This window comes from Chiloscyllium plagiosum, chromosome 1, assembly GCF_004010195.1.
Source record: "Chiloscyllium plagiosum isolate BGI_BamShark_2017 chromosome 1, ASM401019v2, whole genome shotgun sequence".
Classification (NCBI taxonomy): domain Eukaryota; kingdom Metazoa; phylum Chordata; class Chondrichthyes; order Orectolobiformes; family Hemiscylliidae; genus Chiloscyllium; species Chiloscyllium plagiosum.
This window is the reverse complement of record NC_057710.1, coordinates 136,748,635-136,770,188: the sequence shown is the minus strand read 5'-3', so window position 1 is coordinate 136,770,188 and position 21,554 is coordinate 136,748,635. Positions and strand designations below refer to the sequence as shown.

Sequence of the window (21,554 nt, the reverse complement as noted above, 5' to 3'; positions counted from 1 at the left end):
GTGCTGAGTTCGATGGATTTGACTGAGACAAGGTGGGGGGAGGGGAAATGAGGGGACTGATGGAATCTGAGTTCATCCCTTGTGGTTGGAGGGTTCCTAGGCGGAAGATGAGGTGTTCTTCCTCCAATCGTCGTTTTGTTGTGGTCTGGCGATGGAGGAGTCCAAAGACCTGCATATCCTTGGTGGAGTGGGAGGGGGAATTGAAATGTTGAGCCACAGGGTGGTTGGGTTGGTTGGTCCGGGTGTCCCAGAGGTGTTCTCTGAAACGCTCCGCAAGTAGCCAGCCTGTCTCCGCAATATAGAGGAGGCCACATCGGGTGCAGAGTATGCAATAGATGATGTGTGTGGAGGTGCAGGTGAATCTGTGGCGGATATGGAAGTTTCCTTTGGGGCCTTGGAGGGAGGTGAGGGGGGAGGTGTGGGCGCAAGTCTTGCACCTCCTGCGGTTGCAAGGGAAGGTGCCGGGAGTGGAGGTTGGTGTGGATCCACACCCCCAACAACCCAACCTCCACTCCCGGCACCTTCCCCTGCAACCGCAGGAGGTGCAGTCCTCACTTTCTCCTCAATGGTTAACAGCAAAGCCCACTCCTTGAACAATTGCGTTTGCAATCTACTACACTTGTCCCTCACTTGTTCAAGAGCTATAATTTGAAAATTCTTTCCTACATGTCAACAGCCAGTTGTAGGAAGCAAATTATTTTCAAGTGCTCCTCATTGTTTGTATTTTTCTGATTTGTCATTCTGTGGCAAGCTATGAGAATTTAATCTGCCAAAAACCTGAAAACTTTGAAGATTCTCCACAGGATCCTCCTTATTCTTCCCAAGATTCAGTGAAACAAGCTCTATACTGTTCAAGCTTTACCTGGTAAGTATAATGTCCAATTCCTGACATAATTCCCAGGAACTTTGCCGTAGCATTTCTGCGTTTCTATTCACTTTATTATAAGATCATAATAAGTTGCAGGAGCAGAAAAAGACCATTCAGCCCATCAGGTCTGCTCCACCATTCAATCATGGCTGATATGTTTCTCAATCCCATTCTCCTGCCTTCTCCCCCAACCTATTACTAGTCAATAATCCATTTCTGTGATAAGTATACTCAAATGCCTTGGCCTCCAAAGTCATCTGCAGCAATGAGTTCGACAGATTTACCACCCTCTGGCTGAAGAAATTCTTCTTTGTCTCAGTTCTAAAGGGTCCCCCTTCACTCTGAGTCCTAGTCTCTCCTGCTACTGGAAACATCTTCTCTGCATTCACTCTATCCAGGCCTTTCAGTATTTTGCAAGTTTCAATGATATTCCCCCCCCACCCCCATCCTTCTAAGATCCATCAAGTTCAGACCCAGAGTCCTCAACTGCTCCTCGTTGAACAAGCTCTTCATTCGTGGGCTCATTCTTGTAAACCTCCTCTGGACCCCCTTCAACACTAGCACATCCTTCCTTAGATATAGGACTTAAAACTGCATACAATATTCCAAATGCAGTCTGACCAGAGCCTTATACAGCCTGAGCAGTACATCTGTTCTTGTATTCAAGCACTCTTGAAATGAATGTTAACATTACATTTGCCTTCCTAAGTGTTGACTGAATCTGCATGTTAACTTTAAAAGAATCCTAAACTAGGACTCCCATGTTCGTTTGTGCTTCAGATTTCTGATGCCTTCCTCATTTAAAAAAAAAGTCTTCACCTCTATCAAAGGGCATAACCTCACATTTTCCCACATTGTATTCCATCTGCCACTCCTTTTCTTACTCTCCTAAACCAATCAAAGTCCATTTGCAACCTCCTTGCCTCCCCAATACTACCTATTCCTCCACCCATTTTGTGTGATGTGCAAACGTAGCAACAGTACCCTCAGTTCCTTCGTCCAGATCTAGCGATAATATTATGTCCCAAACAATGTCAGCAGCAGCATTTTTGACTTCAGTAAGAAAGTTAGGGGTTCATATTCCACTCCAGGACCTGAATATATGATCTGTGTTAATTCTTCAGAATAGCACTTTAGGGAATACATTACTGTCAGCGATGCTATCCTTCATACGAGATAACTGCTTGCTGGTACGGAACGTAAACAGACACTAAGTTGAGGCTTTCCATCTTACGTGGAACTTAAAACTAAAACATAACCAATGTTCATTTGAAATGTTAACCCAGGGCTTCACATGTGAAAAACTCCAAGAACAATTCAAAGAAAGAGTTGGAAATACTCTCAGTGTCCTGTAATATATGTTCTTTAAACAATATGACAATAAATGCATTAATAGATTAATGATCTTATTTTCTGTTTCTGGAGTTCACTTAACAGAATGCTCTGCCTGCCCATATAACCACAACAAATACACTTCAAATATAAATAATCAGCAGTGAAAGACTTGGGGTTGTTCTGTATACATGTAGCCACTGTATAAATGCCACAGCTCTCTTTTGTTTTCAAATTCAATATCATTCCCACTACTTAACATATACACAACTAAAAATCACATTTACCTAGTCTTAGCATAATTAATAGATATTGATTCACTAATTCTGGAAGTTCATTTCTTTGAATTAAACCACATTCATCATATATCTGTCCATTCCAAGAATCACTGGCCTACTTCAATATCATGGACTCATGCTCTGCTTAGCATGTACTGAAAACTGGTATAATTGCAAACATCAATACCAATCCACTTGGACCAGTGTCTACTACTACACAAGTTCCTGCACAGTTGCCAGAGCTCAGGGCTACTCACATGCCATCAATCCATACAGTATAAATACTGACGCCTTTTGTACTTTAAAAAACATCTGCCACAAATATCGCTCTCAAGATCCAAATTCACTTCAGTCAGTATACTGTCCATCAATGAGATATATTTCTAAAATGATATTGCACAGACTTCTCAGAACTCAGGCAGAGATTCACCTTGTGTTGATAATGTGTTAGCTCTTGCCAAACAGCAAATTTAAAACTGAACTTGTTAAAAAAAGCAATACTCAATAAAATACATATTTAATCCTGGGCATCATAGCAAAAGTAAGTACTCACCCTAAATATGCATTCATGCTTTGAACATTTGCAGGGAAAGGACTTCCATTATCCACGTCAGTAATGCCTGCTTCTTTCAGCAAATCTTTCTGGCAAAAAAAAAGGTGTGTGCAATCCATAACTGTTAGCTCTAAGAAAACCTTTTCTTTTTATTATTAAAACCTTTCTTTAGTTCAGTTAGAGACTGAATTACACCTGTGTACCTGGATTCAATTATCCCTGACCCACTATCCCGATCACTTAAAGATTGAGTTTGGTCTCAAGTTTTAACCCCGAGATTGATCCTAATAGTTGCAAGTGGTACAAAAAAGTGCCATGATTTTCCATCTGTGGTCATAGGAGGCAACAGATCTCTTGACATTAATGCACGCTACAGCAAAATGTGACAGCTAATTCTGCAATTTTAAATTCACCCTAGTCAATTTAAACTAGTTCTCTGTCTTTAGAAGAGAGGTTAATTCTACATGACTACAGGATTATATGTTAAAAATAATTGACTGACTGCAAAGTACTTTGGGACACTCCACAGTTGTGAAACATGCTTCTTTAATTGTATTGAAAACAATTTCAAATCAAAATTATATTAAAATATGCAATAAAAAGGTTTTGTAGTAGCTATATAAAATCTTGTGTAATTTGTAATTCCCAAGAAAGTCCATTTTTCAACTGATGATTCAATTGACGGAATTCTGGACCGCTTTGCCCAGGTCACTGTAATCTGTATAAATTACTCCTGTTATTTTGAAGTTATGATATGAATTAAGAATTGACAGGTATCTTTGCATTCCTCGGTGTATTTTAGAAGTCACTGATAAGTCGCAAAGACATGGAGAAACAAATCTTCTGGGAAATGTCAAGAGGTGGAAAAACTATAGAGTAGTTATGATGGAAGTCTTTTGTTCTGATATAGACTGGGCAGCACGGTGGCTCAGTGGTTAGCACTGCTGCCTCACATTGCCAGGGACCCAGGTTCGATTCCAGCCTCGGGCGACTGTCTGTGTGGAGTTTGCACATTCTCCTTGTGTCTGCGTGGGTTTCCTCCAGGTGCTCCGGTTTCCTCCCAAAGTCCAAAGACGCGCAGGCCAGGTGAACTGGCCATTCTAAATTGCCCATTGTGTTAGGTGCATTAGTTGGAGGGAAATGGGTCTGGGTGGGTTATTCTTCGGAGGGTCAGTGGGGACTTGTTGGGCTGAAGGGCCTGTAGTAACTGTGTAAAAGACAGAACAGGCAAACCATGTGTTTTTTTTACATCAGTTCTGATTCCAGTTAAAGTGCTGAGGAGGCATTGCTTTTTTTAAACAGTCATTAATGGATGTGGATGTTACTGGCTCGGTCAGCATTTATTGTCCATCCTTAAATTCTCTGGCTCTGGAAATGAAGTCAAGTGGATCCAGTGCCAATGAGGTAACATTAGGAGATAGTGATCATACGGTAGTAAGGTTTAGATTACCTCTGGAAAAGGACAGAAACAATCCAAATTTAAAAAGTAAAAATTAATTACAGAGACTAACTTCAGTGAGCAGATAATGCTTCTAGCCAAAGTAAGATGGAATCAAAGATTGGCAGGCAGAACTACAAAGGGAGAATAGCTTGTATTTGAAGAAGTTTATTGGGTGTAGTTGAGATACATTCCGACAAGGGGGAAAGGTAGGACCAACACATTTATGAATGATAAAAGACTTGGAAAAAAGCCGAAGCAGAAAAATCATGCATATGACAGATGTAAAGTTGATAAAATAATGGAGAACCAGCCTGATTACAGAAAGTTGAGAGGAGAAAATAAAATGAGAGAAGCAAAAAGAGAATATGAGAGTGTCAGCAAATGAAAAAGAGAATCTGAAAGCTTTCCAGAATAATATAAAAAATAAGAAGTTGGTAAATAGATGAATGAGGCCAACAGTTTTATACTTGGAAGTCAACGCCATGATTAATAAATTAGTTAGCGTGTCGTTCATCAAAGTTATAGTGGAGAAGGTGCTTCTTGTATGGGCTAAAAAAAACTTAACAAACCTCAATCTTAGAAAGATTGAATACACTTAAACTTGCTCAGTTAGCAGGACCAGATGGACATTTGTGAGAATGCCGAGAGATTTAAAGTTGGAAGCTATGAAGACACTGGTCATTAATCCGTTAATCATCCCCAGATACTGGATCAGTTTGTGCATCTACATTACCCACGTCCTTACTGTCACTGGTTACTAATCAATTATCATCTCTGGTCCCAAATGATTTCATAGGAACAAAGGTGTCAAGTAGTCCTTAAAAAACGTCAAAGGAATTGACAGGTGGATATGTTACATTTACAGTGATAGACTGATAAAATGAGACACAAACTAGAAATAAGCCTGTGAAGGTGTGCTGTTATGTGGTTTATTTTCTTAGCAATAAGCACATGCCTCATTTATGATACAATAAATAACACAGCCAGAAAGCAAAACTGAAAGACATTGCTCCGAGTAGAGTAGCACTGGGTGCTGAATTAGTGAATACTTTCACATGCTCTTCTTTAAGAGTGATTTTCTTCAGTTTAATGATATGAGAAGAAGGCCACCTTCTTTTGCTTTAAACTCTTGAAAGTAATGTGAAAATCACAGTGTACAATTATGGATAAAATGAGGAGTAAGGACACTTAAAATCACACCAGTTCTGAAGAAGAGCTGTGTTGAACTTGAAACATTAACTCTGTTTATCTCTCCACAGAGGCTGCCAGATCTGCTGAGTTTTCTGCATTTGGCAATTTCTGCGAGTGTCTTAAAAGTGCACCAATTTCCTGTGTTGCTAGAAACACAGCATCAGTGCAATAGTGTTTGTCTGAACACACAGATCAATCAGTGTTTTAAAATTTAAAAGCAAGAAATTAAAGATGTGGTAGTGAAATACTTATCCTATGAGCAAAGAACGTTCATAATGTTCCAGATATGAAGAAATGTTACCTTCAAACAAGATGAACTTGGTAAACTCATTCAATATTTTTTTCAAGCAATATGATTTATGACAATGTAAAGTTTGAAATCTTATATAATTTCAAATAATGTTGTTAAATAACGTTGTTAATTTTATATAATCTTAAATAACGTTGTTAAAAATGTAGGACCAATGACCACTGATCAGTAAGGTTGCAAAATTTGGTTCTTTCAATACATTGTTTTGGTTCTTTGGTTGCACATTACAAATGTTAAGAGGTCCCAATGATGTTATTGTGAGTGTTAACATGGGTGGTGGCTGCATGCACCCCAAACATACAAAGATGTAGGCTGTGATTTTCATCAGCACTGATTTGATACTCATATGGACATTTACAATCTAATTAAGGTTCTTTATTAAACGTAAACAGTGAAACATGTGTTCAACAGCAGAAAGGACACCGATCAGCACAAAAGGATATCAACCATTTTCAGATTAGTTGCTGTCCAACTTCTACTTTCTCTGCCTGAGTTTGCAGAAATGTTGTGCACTGCTATTTAAATTGTTACTATGGAGTGAGTGATACTGCACATGGTGAAATTCTTGGTTTGGATTTTAAAGGTTTTGCTAAGCCACTTGCCCCTGGAGCCTGCTCTGCCATTCAGTAAGAACATGGTTAATTCATGTTCTCATTTAATCCCAAAAATCTTTTGATTCCCTTCTCTAATAAAGGATAGAACAGTCAGACCATTTGCTCCCAGTCATGGTTACCATCCTCCTTGGCCTAAAGCACAATGCAGACATTGAGAAAAGGTCAAGTTACTTGCAAAGGGAGAAGAAAGAGGTTGGGGAAGTGCCCTCAATAACAGATCTTATCCACTTAAGGTTTGGGAAAGCAATTCTCTTACCCTAGTCCAAGTGAAGAGCAGTGTGTCCATCATTTTCATTTGATGAATTATGTCCTCTGATACCTGTCACTGCTTACAGACAGATCTTCACCTTCAGAGAAGCCAGAGGTAGTACTGATACCTGTTGCAAAGGTGACTGTGGCCATGAATTTCTTCGTTCAATACTTCAGCCGCAGACATCTCGAAATCTCTTGGTTTAGCATTCACTGTTATATTAGGGAGGTGACTAGCACCACAGTTTTGAGGATCGAAACAAACTCGATCCTCAAAAACTCTTGCAAAGCACAACTATTCCCTTCTGAGGAAAGCTGGACCGACTGAACTTGTTCCACTGGAATTCCGAAAAGTGAGGTGGGGAATCATTTATAAGATCCTGAATATGGTGCATGGTGAACATGGAAATGATGCTTACGCTTGGGGGTGCATGTAGAACGGTGAGCTACGGGTCACCCTTTTAGGGCAGAGATGACGAGAATTATTTTTCTCTCTGAGGGAACTCATTGCTTCAGAGGCCTGTGGAGATTTGGTCATTGAATATTTTCAAGGTAGAGGTAAATAGATTTGTGTTAGTCTAAGGGAATCAAAGTTACTGGGAATAAATGGCCATATGAAATTTCAAAAACAAATCAGCCATGGTCTTATTGAATGGCCTCCTCAATTGCCAAAACAAACCACAGTGCCTATTGGAGGAACAACACCTTATCTTCCAATTGGGCACCCTACAGCACACAGGACTCAATATTGAGTTCAAAAATGTGTTGCTGGAAAAGCGCAACAGGTCAGGCAGCATCAAAGGAACAGGAGAATCAACGTTTCGGGCATAAGCCCTTCTTCAGGAATGAGGAGGGTGTGCCAAGCAGGCTAAGATAAAAGGTAGGGAGGAGGGACTTGGGGGAGGGGGGTTGGGAATACGTAGGTGGAAGGAAGTTAAGGTGAGGGTGATAGGCCGGAGAGGGGGTGAGGACGGAGAGGTCGGGAAGAAGATTGCAGGTCAAGAAGGTGGTGCTGAGTCTGAGAGTTGTGACTGAGAAAAGGTGGGGGGAGGGGAAATGAGAAAGCTGGAGAAATCTGCATTCATCCTTGTGGATGGAGGGTTCCTAGGCGGAAGATGAGGCGCTCTTCCTCCAGGCGTCGTGTTACCATGGTTTGGCGGTGGAGGAGGCCAAGGACCTGCATTGTCCTTGGCGGAGTGGGAGGGGGAGTTAGTGTTCAGCCACAGGGCGGTTGGGTTGGTTGGCGCGGGTGTCCCAGAGGTGTTCTCTGAAACGTTCCGCAAGTAGGCGGTCTGTCTCCCCAATGTATAGGAGGCCACATCGGGTGAAGCGGATGCAGTAAATGATGTTTGTGGAGGTGCAGGTAAATTTCTGACGGATATAGAAGGATCCCTTGGGGCCTTGGAGGGAAGTGAGGTGGGAGGTATGGGCGCAAATTTTGCATTTCTTGCTGTTGCAGGGGAAGGTGCCAGGAGTGGAGGTTGGGTTGGTGGGGGGTGTGGATCTGACAAGGGAGTCAAGGAGGGAGTAGTCTTTCCGGAACGCTGAGGTTCAAGGGCGGAGGAGCGGGAAGTGGAGGAGATGCGGTGGAGAGCATTGTCAACCACGTCGGAGGGGGAATTGGGGTCTTTGAAGAAGGAGGCCATCTGGGTTGTTCGGTATTGGAATTGGTCCTCCTGGGAACAGATGCAGCGAAGGCGAAGGAATTGGGAATATGGGATGGCATTTTTACAGGGGATAGGGTGGGAGGAGGTGTAATCTAGGTAGCTGTGGGAGTCAGTCGGTTTATAGTAAACGTCCGTGTTGAGTCGGTTGTTCGAGATAGAAATGGAGAGGTCTAGGAAGGGGAGGGAGGAATCTGAGACGGTCCAGGTAAATTTGAGGTCGGGGTGGAAGATGTTAGTAAAGTAGATGATCTGTTCAACCTCCTCGTGGGAGCACAAGGTAGCGCCGATACAATCATCGATATTGAGTTCTCCAATTTCAAATAACCTCCCTACCCATCCCCTGACTCCTTTCCCAGCCCCTCTCCGTCACTGCCATTGCTCCCTGCCACCAACCAGATCCATTCCAGTGATCAACCAGGTTGTACCCTCTACCTGTGTTAACCTATTCATACTTCACAATCCTGCCCCCGCCTCCCCCTTTATATGCAGCTCACCTGAACACCCACCCGCAATCCTAAAGAAGGGTTACACCTGAAATGTTGACTTCTCCACTTCCTGATGCTGCCTGGCTTGCTGTATTTTTCCAGCCTCCTGCCTGTCTATTTTGGATTCCAGCATCTGCTGTCTTTTTTTGTCTCTATCCATGGTCTTATTATTGAATGGCAGAGCAGGCCTAAGGTGCCAAATGGCCTATTTTTGCTCCTCATTAAAATGTTCATAATTGTCATAGAATCATAGAGTCTCCACAGTGCGGAAACAGGCCCTTCGGTCCAACAAGTCTACACCGACCCACCCAGACCCATTCCCCCTACTCTATATCTACCCTTGACTAATGCACCTAGCCTACACATCCCTGAACACTGTGGGCAATTTAGCATGGCTAACTCACTTAACCTGCACATCTTTCGACTGTGGGAGGAAACCGGAGCACCCGGAGGAAACCCACGCAGACAAGGGAAGAATGTGCAAACTCCAAACAGACAATTAGTGGGCGGCACGGTGGCACAGTGGTTAGCACTGCTGCCTCACAGCGCCAGAGACCCGGGTTCAATTCCCGCCTCAGGCGACTGACTGTGGGGAGTTTGCACATTCTGCCCGTGTCTGCGTGGGTTTCCTCCGGGTGCTCCGGTTTCCTCCCACAGTCGAAAGATGTGCATGGTCAGGTGAACTGGCCATTCTAAATTGCCCGTAGTGTTAGGTAAGGGGTAAATGTAGGGGTATGGGTGGGTTGCGCTTCGGCGGGGCAGTGTGGACTTGTTGGGCCGAAGGGCCTGTTTCCACATTGTAAGTAATCTAATCTAAGTAAGTAATCTAATCTAATCTAATTGCCTGAGGCTGGAATCAAAGCCAGGTCCCTGGCAGCAGTGCTAACCCCTGAGCCACCATGCCGCCCCAGAGAAAGCATTTTGATATTTTTCTTCTTTGTTTATATCCTATTATTTCCTACATACCATCAACATTAAATCATCGCCTGTCACGACTCCAATCTTCAAGTCCAGATCTGCTTTCTTCACAACTTGCTGTAGAGCAGTAGCACAAGCGTGAGGATTCACACCTCCAGCATTGCAGACGACACGAATACCTGAAGCAAAAACTAAATACCTTTAGGGCATTTGTTTTTCACTATGTTTGAAATTAAAATGTAAGTTTTTACTGATTATCGTTTTGATTTATTTCCTCTTTCAAAATGTGTATTTTTTTTGTTTCACAATTTCCTCTGATTCTTTGACTTTTTGGGACTTTTGCAGTTGTGAAACAACAGGTGGTTGTGATGAAGGAGCAGCGGTCCGAAAGCCAGTGCTTCCAATTAAACCTGTTGGACTACAACCTGGTGTTGTGTGGGTTTTAACTCTGTACACCCCAGTCCAACACCTGCACCTCCAAATCAAGATAGTAAGAGTCAGCTAAGTATCTTACCGTGGAGTCATCATGGTTGAGCCTGATTTGGTTCTTGTTCAATATACACGTGCTTTCTAGCAATAGTCACAGAATACAGATCCACAAAGAAAGAACAAACAACCTTGCAATTTTATAGTTCCTCAGGATACACTCAGAACACCACAAAGTGCCATACAGCAAATTGTTTTAAATACAGTGCCAATCTGTACTCACCAAAATTCCACAATCAGCAAAGTAATCTGCTTTTGGTTGTGCTACTTGAAGAGAAAATGCTGTTCAGAGCAGTAGGAGAATTTCCTGCGTTCTTTGAACAATACCACCAGGTACTTTATACCTATTATAGCTTGCAGCATCTCCAGCAATCATAGCAGGGTCAGCTGAGATTGTGTAGTATACAAATCCATAAAGAGGCTTGAACTTAAAATCTTCTGAACTGATGCTAACAGAGCTACTGATTTATGCAAACTGGGAAGGAAATGTTGATTCTTGTTGATTTCCTTTCAAAGCGCAGAGTGATTATATCAAGTTGAGTTGCTTGTACTGTCGCAGTTGGCAACAGCTAGCTCAGTGCCAGCCCATATTCAAACTGACAATTTCCTGCTAAGCTTCAAATTAGGCAGTACATTTTCCAAATACATTAGTGGAGGAACTGGTAATTTTCCATTTCTTGGAGAAGGATAATAAATCTGAAATTATTGTCGAAATTGATTGAAATTCACATCATAATGAATGGCCAACTTAAATGTCACTTAAGTAAAAATACTGAAAATAAAGTCAATGCAAAGTTGTCATAGTCTCAGGGAACCATATGGTGGCCCTCTCAATAGAGAGACACAACTGAGAGTGATTTAACCTCAGGGGTACCATGCCTCAGGCAAGAAGCAATGTCAAGAAGGTGGGATCTTCATGTTACTTTGGCCGGTACAGAAAGTGAACACATGCAGTTGGTGTGACTCTGCATTACAAACCAGCCATCCGGTCAACGTCACGTGAGCTAACAGACTACCTATACTGTAAACATGTTATTTGTTACTGTAAGAAACTTCTCCTGTGTTTCATGTTAATTGCTTGACTTTGTTTAGAGATGAACATAATAATGTTCAATAATAGTATAAGAATATACTCAAAATGCAAATGTGAAGTGGAAAAGTCAGGCGTTGAAGCACATAATAATCCTTAGTGATCAGGGGAGGAGGCATTCATGAATATTTCTCAAGTATATATCTGGGACCATGATTTATGTTATCATCTCATATGATCTGCAGGAATGCCTGATGCCTAACAGAATGAAGAACAGCTGATAGATTATTAATTCAGTTTAAATTTGTGTAAATTAGTTTAATTAATAAATATGGGCAGCTAGTAATCAGCAGGGGGCGAATTTTATGGAGTTCAGTTAACTGAACAAAAGCTGTCACCAGAAGCATGGATTCAGATGTTTCACAATAAAAAACTGATTCAAAGTTTCCCGGTTATCTGTGAATAGGTTAGGACAATCAGGAAATATATTTATTTGATCATTGACAAAGATTTTTAAAACGAGTCTAATGCAAGTCAAATGCAATCGAGCAATCTGACTTTAGACTCTGGAATATTTTTTACTTTCTTTCTATTCTGTCTCAAAATTGTGCTTCAGCTTCAGAGGAGCACTCCATCCTGTCCCAGCATAAACCTTTCTCTTCTCTCATACCAGTTACCGTAATAACCCTTCCACATGTTATTTCCAATTCAGTGCTAATCTGTGCTAAATTCTGGGTGGTGTGAGTGAGATCTAAAGGAAACAAATTTATAGGTTTTGCAACTTTATGAAAAAAAACAGAAGGCTACTGGTCGAAAACAAAGTTGCCTACCACTCCATTCCCTGCTTTTATTTTGGTATATCAGACCAGAAGGCCATGCTCTTTCACCCAGTTTACAAGCAGAAACTGAAGCATGAGGATCTGGTACAGAAAGTGGTACATGCTGGTCCAAGGAACAGATGCTTGGAGTCAGTGGACAGGTTAATGGCAACTTAAATGAAAATGCTACTACCTTTGCAGAATTCATCAGTAAGTATGTAGACAAGTATGTGCCGAAGAAGTTAATTCAAGTTCCCAAACTGAAAACCATGGATGAACCAGGAGATTCACTCTTGACTGAGGCGTTCAAGTCAGGTGACCCTGACCTATATAGGAAATCTAAGTATAATCTTCCCAAAGTCATCATGGACGCTAAGAGACAATACCAGACTAAACTAGAGTCCCTGACTAACCATATGAACACATGTTGACTGTGGCAAGGCTTATATAATGTAACAGGCTACAAAGTGAATTCAGGTAGGATCACTGATGACAATGCATCCCTCCCCACTAAGCTCAATACATTCTATGCTCGTTTTGAACAAAAGGTCAGTGAAATGATGTCACTTGCCTTGACACCTTGGGTGCATCTGTACACACAGTTACCACAGTAGAGGTCCGATTGGTCTTCTTGAGAGTGATCCCATGCAAAACGACTGGCCAAAACAAAGACAGCGGCCATACACTCTCCTGCATAGACCAGCTGGTAGGAGGATTCGCAAACATCTTTAATCTCTCCTTACTCTAACCAAGGTCCCCACCTGCTTCAAAAAGACCACTATCCTCCCAATGTCAAAGAAAAATCAGGTAATGTGCCTTAATGCCTAACACTCGGTGGCTCTGACATCCATTCTTATGAAATGCTTCGAGTGGTTAGTAATAGCACACATCAATCCCAGCCTCCCAGATTGCCTTGAACCTCTACAATTCGCCTAGCTTCACAATAGGTCTATGGCAGATGCCATATCCGTGGCCTTACACACATCTCTGGAACATCTGGATAATAAGGACACCTACTTAAAACTCCTAACTTTGGCTCTGCCTTCAACAGCATCATTTCAGCAAAACTCCAAGACCTAGCTCTCTGCTCCATCCTCTGCAACTAGATCCTTGACTTCCCGATCCACAGACTGCAATCAGTAAGGATAAATGACAACACTTTCTCCACAATAATCCTCAATACTGAGGCCCCGCAAGGCTGCGTGCGCTTGACTGCGTGGCCAAATTCAGCTCTAACTCCATTTGCAAATTTGCTGATGACACCACTGTAGTGGGTCAGATCACAAACAACAATGAGACAGAGAACAGGAAAGAGACAGACAGCTTAGTGGCATGATGTAAAGACAACAATCTCTCCTTCAATGTCAGCAAAACGAAGGAGCTGGTCATCGACTTCAGGAAGCAGAATCAATGGTGCTGTGGTGGAGATGGTCAAGAGCTTCAAGTTCCTAGGAGTAAATATCACCAATGGTCTACCCTGGTCCATTCCACATTCATGCTATAGTCAAGAAAGCACACCAATACTTCTACTTCCTCAGAAGTCTAAGAAATTTGGCATGTCCACAATGACTCTTAGCAATTTTTATAGATGCCCCATAAAAAGCATCTTATCTGGATGCATCACAGCTTGGAATGGCAACTGCTCTACCCACGACTGTAAGAAATTACAAAGACTTATGAACACAGCCCAGTCCATCACGAAAATCAGCCTTCCATCAATTGACTCTGTCTGTACTTTACACTGCTTCCAGAAAGCAGCCAACATAATCAAAGGCATTTCCCATCCCAGTTATATTCTCTTCCACCCTCTTCCATCGGGCCGAAGGTACAAATGTTTGAAAACACGTACCAACAGATTCAAGAACAGTTTCTTCCCCGCTGTTATCAGACTTATGAACAGACCTCTCATATATTAGAGTTTATCTTTCTGTGCACCTTCTCTGTAGCTGTAACACTATATTTTACATTCTGTTCTCTTTCCCTGAAGCACTTATGTAAGGAATGATTTTTCTGGATAGCACACAAAACAATATTTTTCACTGTATCTTTTCACTGATATACTTAATTTTGCAGTTTTTCACCTTAGTTATTAAATGACAACAATGAGTTTAACTAAACAAATTGTTTTTAACTAACTGATAAAAGCAGAAAGAAAGAAAACCATGACTGTCAAGATTACCTCTTTTATGAATATCCTTAATAAATGGGACCATAGCAACCTCCACAAAATCTGGCACATATCCATGGTTCTGGAAAAAAGAAACAGGTTATATTATTTCTGTACACTTGGGAATACATTATAAATCAAAATGGAGAGGCATTAAAATCTATATCAAATACAGGACATTGACACAGTACACCGGGGTACACATGTACAAAAGATCAAAAAAGTGTTTGATCAAAAATCATCAACCTAAAATGCTGTTTCTTTCTCTAAAGATGCTACCAGACATGTTGAGTACTTAAGAGTATTTTTTGTTTTTACAGGAGAAATGCAGCTGGGGTTTCTCACCTGTGATCAGTTGCCCAGTGAAGGTGAAGTGCCCACCCCAATCCCATTATGGGAGAATGAGAATGAAAGAAGAACCGATGCAGATAAGTACTTCTGGAAAAATATGGAAATGAGTCACCTACCAGTAGCCAAGGAAATGTATGATCAACAACATCAGGAACATAATGTGGACCTGAATATTAGATCTTCAAAAGGTGGGGAGACAAGTGCCCTTGACTAAGGAGCCAGAATTTTAGGGGACAAATCTTTCAGACAGCATATATCTCATGTGGATTAATTTACTGTTAAGATAACAGGTCAGCAAGTCTATTGCCTAACATTTTGCAGAAAACCTTGCTGAAACCTGCATAAGACCATAAATTCCAGGAGCAGAATTTTGTCATCTGGCCAATTGAATCTTCTTCACCATTTGATCATAAATGATATGTTTCTCAATAATCTCCTGCCTTCTCCCAGAGCTCTTGATCCCCTTACCAATCAAGAACCTATCTACCTCTGTCTTAAATCCACTCAATTTCTTGGCCATCACAGCCCTCTGCAGCAATGAGTTCCACAGATAAACCACTCTGTGGCTGAATAAATCTCATCTCAGTGCTAAAGGGACACCCATGCGCTCAGAGCCCTAGTCTCTCCTACTTCTCCACATCCACTCGATCCAGGTCTCTCAGTATTCAGCAAGTTTCGATCAGATGCCTCCTTACCCTTCTCTTGAGCATTGACCCAGAGTTCTCAACAACTCCTTATATGACAACCTCTTAATCCCCAGGATTATTCTTGGAAACCTCATATGGACCCCCTGCAATGTCTTCTTTAGGTATGGGGCACTAAACTGCTCACAGTATTCCAAATATGATCTGACTAGAGCGGCTTCAGCACTTGCGCTTGTAATCCAGCCCTCTTGTAATCAATGCTAACATTGTATTTGCCTTCCTAAGCACCAGTTGAACCTGTATGTTAATCTTAATAGAATACTGAACTGGGACTCACAAGACCCTTCGTGCTTCAGATTTCTGAAACCAATCCCTGTTTAGGAAATAGCCTGCACCTCTATTTTTTTCTACCAGACTGCAGAACCTCATGCTTATCCACATTTGCACTCCATCTGCTACTTCTTTGCCCACTTTCCTATATTGTCCAAGGACTTCTGCAGCCTCCTCACTTCGTCATCGCTGCACATCCCTCCAGCTCTCTTTGTGTTATGTGAGAACAACCTTGAGACAGTAACAGTTTCAGGACATTCATTCAGCAGCTAGGGTAGGGATGGCCTCTAAATTGGCTTTGCTCTTGTTACTTGGCTAGATTCTTTGTGTTGGATACTTTCACAGGGCGTACAGGGCTTGAGTGGAAATATCTAGTCTGTAATTATACTGGCAGTAACAATGCTGAGCATGTGCCTTGCAAAGATAAACTAGATGGGATTTATCACCACTCCAAGTTGAGAATATCTGTGCAAGGTGAAGAAAACATAAAACTCATGTTACCGCAAGTGAACCGACACCTGTCATGAAACACTGAGCGAAAAATAAACTTCTTTGACACCAGCTGTGATGCATGCCCTAGAATTAATTCACCTGCTTCCCTAATGGAGCTCAGGTACAGGCTGTACACTGATGTCTCCTCAAACACCCCCAAATAGTATTTGGATACACAATGTACTACACTCCAATTATTTAATAATAGAAACACATTCTCACAGAAGATTTTGCTTTAGCAGCAGCGAGCAGCGACATGGTGATCTCAGAGAGGTAATCAAACACCAGAAAATCCAGGTTTCCACCAAACACCAGCTGCGGAACTAAAAAAAAGAGATAAAAATTCTCTTTGAATATGGACTTAAATTACACAGACATATTTCATGTGAAACCCTCATTCAGTGCCTCCCCTCACCATACAGTATATTCTTGTGCTCAATGGATACTGGAAGGCTATAAAAAGATTACGAGATATTTCAAATTAGACTACAAGTGAAAATACTCCTTGTCGAAAAAAGATATTATAAAGAGAGTCTAAGATATTTGTGATCCTTAATTTCTCTGGTCTCTATTTATCTGATCTCATCAGTTGTACTCCCACTCACCTCTCTCCCAGTGATGTCAGCCCTCATTTCCATCAATGCGGATTTTGGACTTATTTTTCATGAACATTCAAGTAAATATTCTTGGATGACAAGTTAAATGAACTATGTAATGTAATGGTTATGCTTAAACGTGATTTAGAGTCGTAGAGATTTGCAGCACAGAAACAGACCCTTCGGTCCAACACGTCCACACTGACCAGATATCCTCACCTCATGTGGTCCCCATTTGCCAGTACTTGGCCCATATCCCTCTAAACTCTTCCCAATCATATACCCATCCAAATGCCCTTTAAATGCTGCAATTGTACCATCCTCCACTACTTCCTCTGGCAGCTCATTCCATACATGCACAACCTTCTGTGTGAAAAACTCCATTTTATATCCTTCCCCTCTCACCCTATACTTATGACATCCAGTTCTGGTCTCCCCCATCCCAGGGAAAAGACGTTGTCTATTTATCCGATCCATACCCCTTATGATTTTATAAACCTCTATAAGATCACCCCTCAGCCTTCGATGTTCCAGGGAAAACAGCCACAGCCTATTCAGCCTCTTTCTGTAGCTCAAATCCTCCAACCCTGGCAACATCCTTGTGAATCTTTTCTGAACCCTTTCAAGTTTCACAACAAACTTCCAATAGGAAGGAGACCAGAATTGCACGCAATATTCCAAAAGTTGCTGAATGGTCATATTTTCTCAAAGTGAACAAAAACATAAAAGCGGAGCTGAAAATGTGTTGCTGGAAAAGCGCAGCAGGTCAGGCAGCATCCAGGGAACAGGAGAATCGACGTTTCGGGCATAAGCCCTTCTTCAGGAATGAGGAAAGTTTGTCCCAACTCCAACAGTTTCACATGAAATAACATTTCAGGCCAGGGTCATAGGAACTATAACATCAAATGTAGCTTTGGCTGGACTATTTACAAAAAGTTGTAATTTTAATGGAGACAGAAAGTGGCTGAACCTCATTCTGAAGTCTTACAACTACCAGAAAAACTCTTTGCTTCGTCTCAACAGAAGCATAATAATCAGTTTATTCGTACTATTATTAATGAGCACATGATGTACGGAGGAAGAGATACCCCTTGAATTGCATATGCCTAATGGTTACTTGATGGTTTACATCACTCTACCATTAGCTACTCGAGACAGCAATTTACCCTGAACCTCCATATGAGTTGCTCTGTTTTCATATTAATTAGCCATGAAACCCAGAAAAGTTAGGATTGCCAACTTAACATTGAGTGTCACTACCTTTTTAACAATACTTACCAACCTCTCCAGGAGTGAAAGGGAATAAATTTAAATCATGAAGACTCATTCCTAGAAATAGTAAGTTGTTGCTAGGGATTTTAAAGGTGTAAATGACTTATTTATATTTCCTTTCAGCTTCTTTTTTCTTTGGCATAACCTGAGCTTTCTCTTCCTCACCTTCGTTCTTCTTATATTCCTGATTTGATTCTAATTGAGCATCATTCTCTGACATTCCTTCATTTCTGTTTCAAATACTCAAACAGTGTATTGGTCAGTCATTCACTAGTGCTCTCCAAGGCCAGTCACCCTTCCTACACTGGTATTAGCCCACACTGCCAGTAATCCATACACCAAAATATTTGACCTGATGAACACAAGTAAAATTGCACAGCCATGAGATGTCCCTCTTCAGCAAATTCTAGGCCTGTACTTCCTTCAAGCGATGTTGTTTTCTTCATTTTCAGCCAATGCTTTAAGTTTTGCTTTTTTTTAAAAGCTGTCTTAAGGAACTTACAATAAAAGTTTATAGATATATTGAAATAATCATGGTTTTCATCATTTTAAAACATCGCAAATTGTCATTTCAATGTATAATTGATGTAACACATTTTAAAAATGCCTCTTGGTTGAAACATCACACATCAGAAGAATTTAAGACAATAAAGACAAGGACAGGATTTCTGCTGGTCCTCAGGCATTTCAACACACATTCACAAAGATGCACAATGAAATGTGAGTGGAACCGCAATCTCGTAACACATTGAAGGAAGTGGATGACCTGTTGTGAAACACTGAACATAACAATCAACTGGATAGTGAAATTAGTTTGCATTAATGCCTGTTACCAGTGGCTCATATATCTCAATGGCAGAAAATTCACTTTCAATAACAATCACTAAGTACCTATACACTAGCCACATTCCAGTGTGGCCTCTAACCTCTATACATCTACAGATGGTGTTCAAAATGGTCAAACTGTCTTCATTGGTACAATTTTGAGGCTGAGTAATTTTTAACTGGGTTGCTGACATGCTCAGTCAGACTCCTTTTGCAGACAGCTTTATGGAACAAATTGTAATATTGAAAACGATGTGGGTATTGCAATTTCACACAGCCACAAACATTGTTACGCGAGAAGAATTCAAGGCTGAGTGTTACACCGCAAGTAACCACGTAAAAAATGATAACCAGTTTGTTTTGATGGTCCTGAGCTTGTGAGTATGCAATGAACTTGTTTGATGACAACTGTATCACGTGCAAAACTTTAGTGGCTATTCCAAAAGCATTACAGCAATGTGTAATGTATCTTATCCACGAAGAACATCCAGATGTAAAGGTGAAACAAAGACCCCATCAAGCAGACTGGTGATTACGATTATGTCACTGTGTAGAAAAGAAACTGTGTAAATTGTACATTCTGTAAAATAGGTTAACAGCATCCACCACCTAGGCCAACAGTGTCAAATTGATATTTTTAGAGAAGTAAACGCAATCCATAACTAACAACTTTTGTTTGTTGCTCATAAACTCCACAGCAAATGATCAAAAATCGCTACAACAAATTCCATAACCATTACATTGGACATTGACATTTTAGATAATTTATTTACAAAATGGTGTTTGCTACAGAATATTGCTATGGACAATGGACTTCAGTTTGTTTCCAGTTACCATGGAGATCCTAGCTGAAAATGTGTTGCTGGAAAAGCGCAGCAGGTCAGGCAGCATCCAAGGAACAGGAGAATCGACGTTTCGGGCATAAGCCCTTACCTGCTGCGCTTTTCCAGCAACACATTTTCAGCTAGGATCTCCAGCATCTGCAGCCCTCACTTTCTCCACCATGGAGATCCTAGCAAGTTATAGGAAGCTACAGAATTTGTCCCCATCTGACATTGCAACATAACCTACAATCAAATGGTGTAATTGTCCTTGAACACACTGTAGAATTATGCAATCTGACAACTAGAATTGTCCACCTCAGATTGTTATGCAGCTGCACTGGTTTATATCTGAGGCTGGAAAATGGAGCTGTGGCAGAAGGTCTGCCAAGAGTGGTACAGCAGGTTCTAGATTACCATATGGTCCTATTTTCTGCTCATTTTTGCTATGTTTTTAGGACAGTCAAATCAGTATATTACCAGAATCATCCCAGCCTTGTGCCTGCGATGTGGTACATTACAAACTGATCATTTGATTTGGTTTTCGAGAGTGTGGTGTTCAGTAAAATGAATTGAAAAGGTCAGTAAGATTCACAATGCAAACAGTGATAACAGATTCAGTGTAGTCTCCTCACCAGAAGTCGCAGTGTCCCCCCAAAAGCCAGATGCACAGCCAATCCTCACAGTTTTCTGCCCTGTTGTCAGAGACCGAGTATTCACAATATGGAATCGGCGATCTGGATTCCAATGGGAATGGGATTGAGAAATTGGATTCTGATAACAGTAAGAACCCAGTGGACTGGAATGGGAATGGGGTTGGGAATAAAAATGGGATTGGGAATAACAATGGGAATGGGATTGGGAATGGGGTCTGGTTTTGGATCGGGAATGACAATGGGATTGAGATTGGTAATAGTAATCGGGTTGGGATTGGGATTGGGAATGACAATGGGAATGGTATTGGGAATAGAAATGGGAATGGGGTTGGGATTGGGAATTGGGTTGGGATTGGGAATAAGAATGGGGATGGGAGTTACAGCGGGAAGGGCCCGGCTCCCCCGGCGCTGAGACACTGACCAGGCTCAGGCTTCCCATGGCCCGGGGCAACCACAAGTAGGACTTCAGTCGGTGACATGTTACCCAATGTCTCAACATCCCCGGGCCCTCGGTAAAATGACTAAAGCGGAAAATCGATCAACTTCCGCCAACTTTTCTGTTCGCTGAACTGGTCCCGAGCCGGAGCTGGGCTGTAGCAGTGCAGCAGCGCAGACCCACCCCCGGCAATAACATTCCGTCTCCTTGGTTCCGCCGCAATGTGACTGTACCAGCAGTAGGTGGCACACAAACACCATCCCACTCCCAGTCTCTTGGAGCTAACAGTGTTCTGAGTCCCTGTAATTATTGCCTCCACTCACAATCTGATATTTAAAAGTTACCAAGATCTGGATATATCAGTTGCTGAAGAGACTGTGATTCAGAGAGAGTGTGTTGGTTTTATTTGATTTGATTTGATTATTGTTGAAAAATGTGGTGCTGGAAAAACACAGCAGGCCAGACAGCATCCGAGGAGCAGGAGAATCGATGTTTCGGGCATAAGCCCTTCTTCAGGAATGAGGCTGGTGTGCCAAGTGGGCTGAGATAAAAGGTGGGGGGAAGGAATTTTGGGGAGGGGCGCTGGGAATACGATAGGTGGAAGGAGGTGAGGGTGAGGGTGATAGATTGGAGAGGGGGCGGAGCGGAGAGGTCGGGAAGAAGATTGCAGGTCAAGTGGGCGGTGCTGAATCCGGGGGTTGAGACTGAGATAAGTTGGGGGGAG

At 41.7% G+C, this 21,554-nt stretch overlaps 1 protein-coding gene across 6 annotated transcripts in view; it reads right to left on the bottom strand.

Moving 5' to 3' along the window:
* Positions 1-21,026, bottom strand: part of LOC122553709 — a 117,131-nt gene extending 96,105 nt beyond the window's left edge. For 2 of the 6 annotated variants that reach the window (XR_006312799.1, XM_043697974.1), the window contains exons 1-5: positions 20,374-21,025; positions 16,447-16,547; positions 14,420-14,489; positions 9,955-10,085; positions 3,032-3,120 (exon numbers count right to left, since the gene is read on the bottom strand). Coding sequence is in view for 5 of the 6 variants with exons in the window: in XM_043697974.1 (XP_043553909.1) it covers positions 3,032-3,120; positions 9,955-10,085; positions 14,420-14,489; positions 16,447-16,547; positions 20,374-20,893 (911 nt within the window). In the remaining variant the exon portion in view is untranslated. Of the gene's footprint in view, positions 1-3,031; positions 3,121-9,954; positions 10,086-14,419; positions 14,490-16,446; positions 17,041-19,268; positions 19,464-20,373 lie in introns of those variants that run through there. The other 4 variants (XM_043697935.1, XM_043697958.1, XM_043697947.1 and 1 more) reach the window with 3 other exon arrangements.
* Between the last annotated feature and the right edge of the window lie 528 nt (positions 21,027-21,554).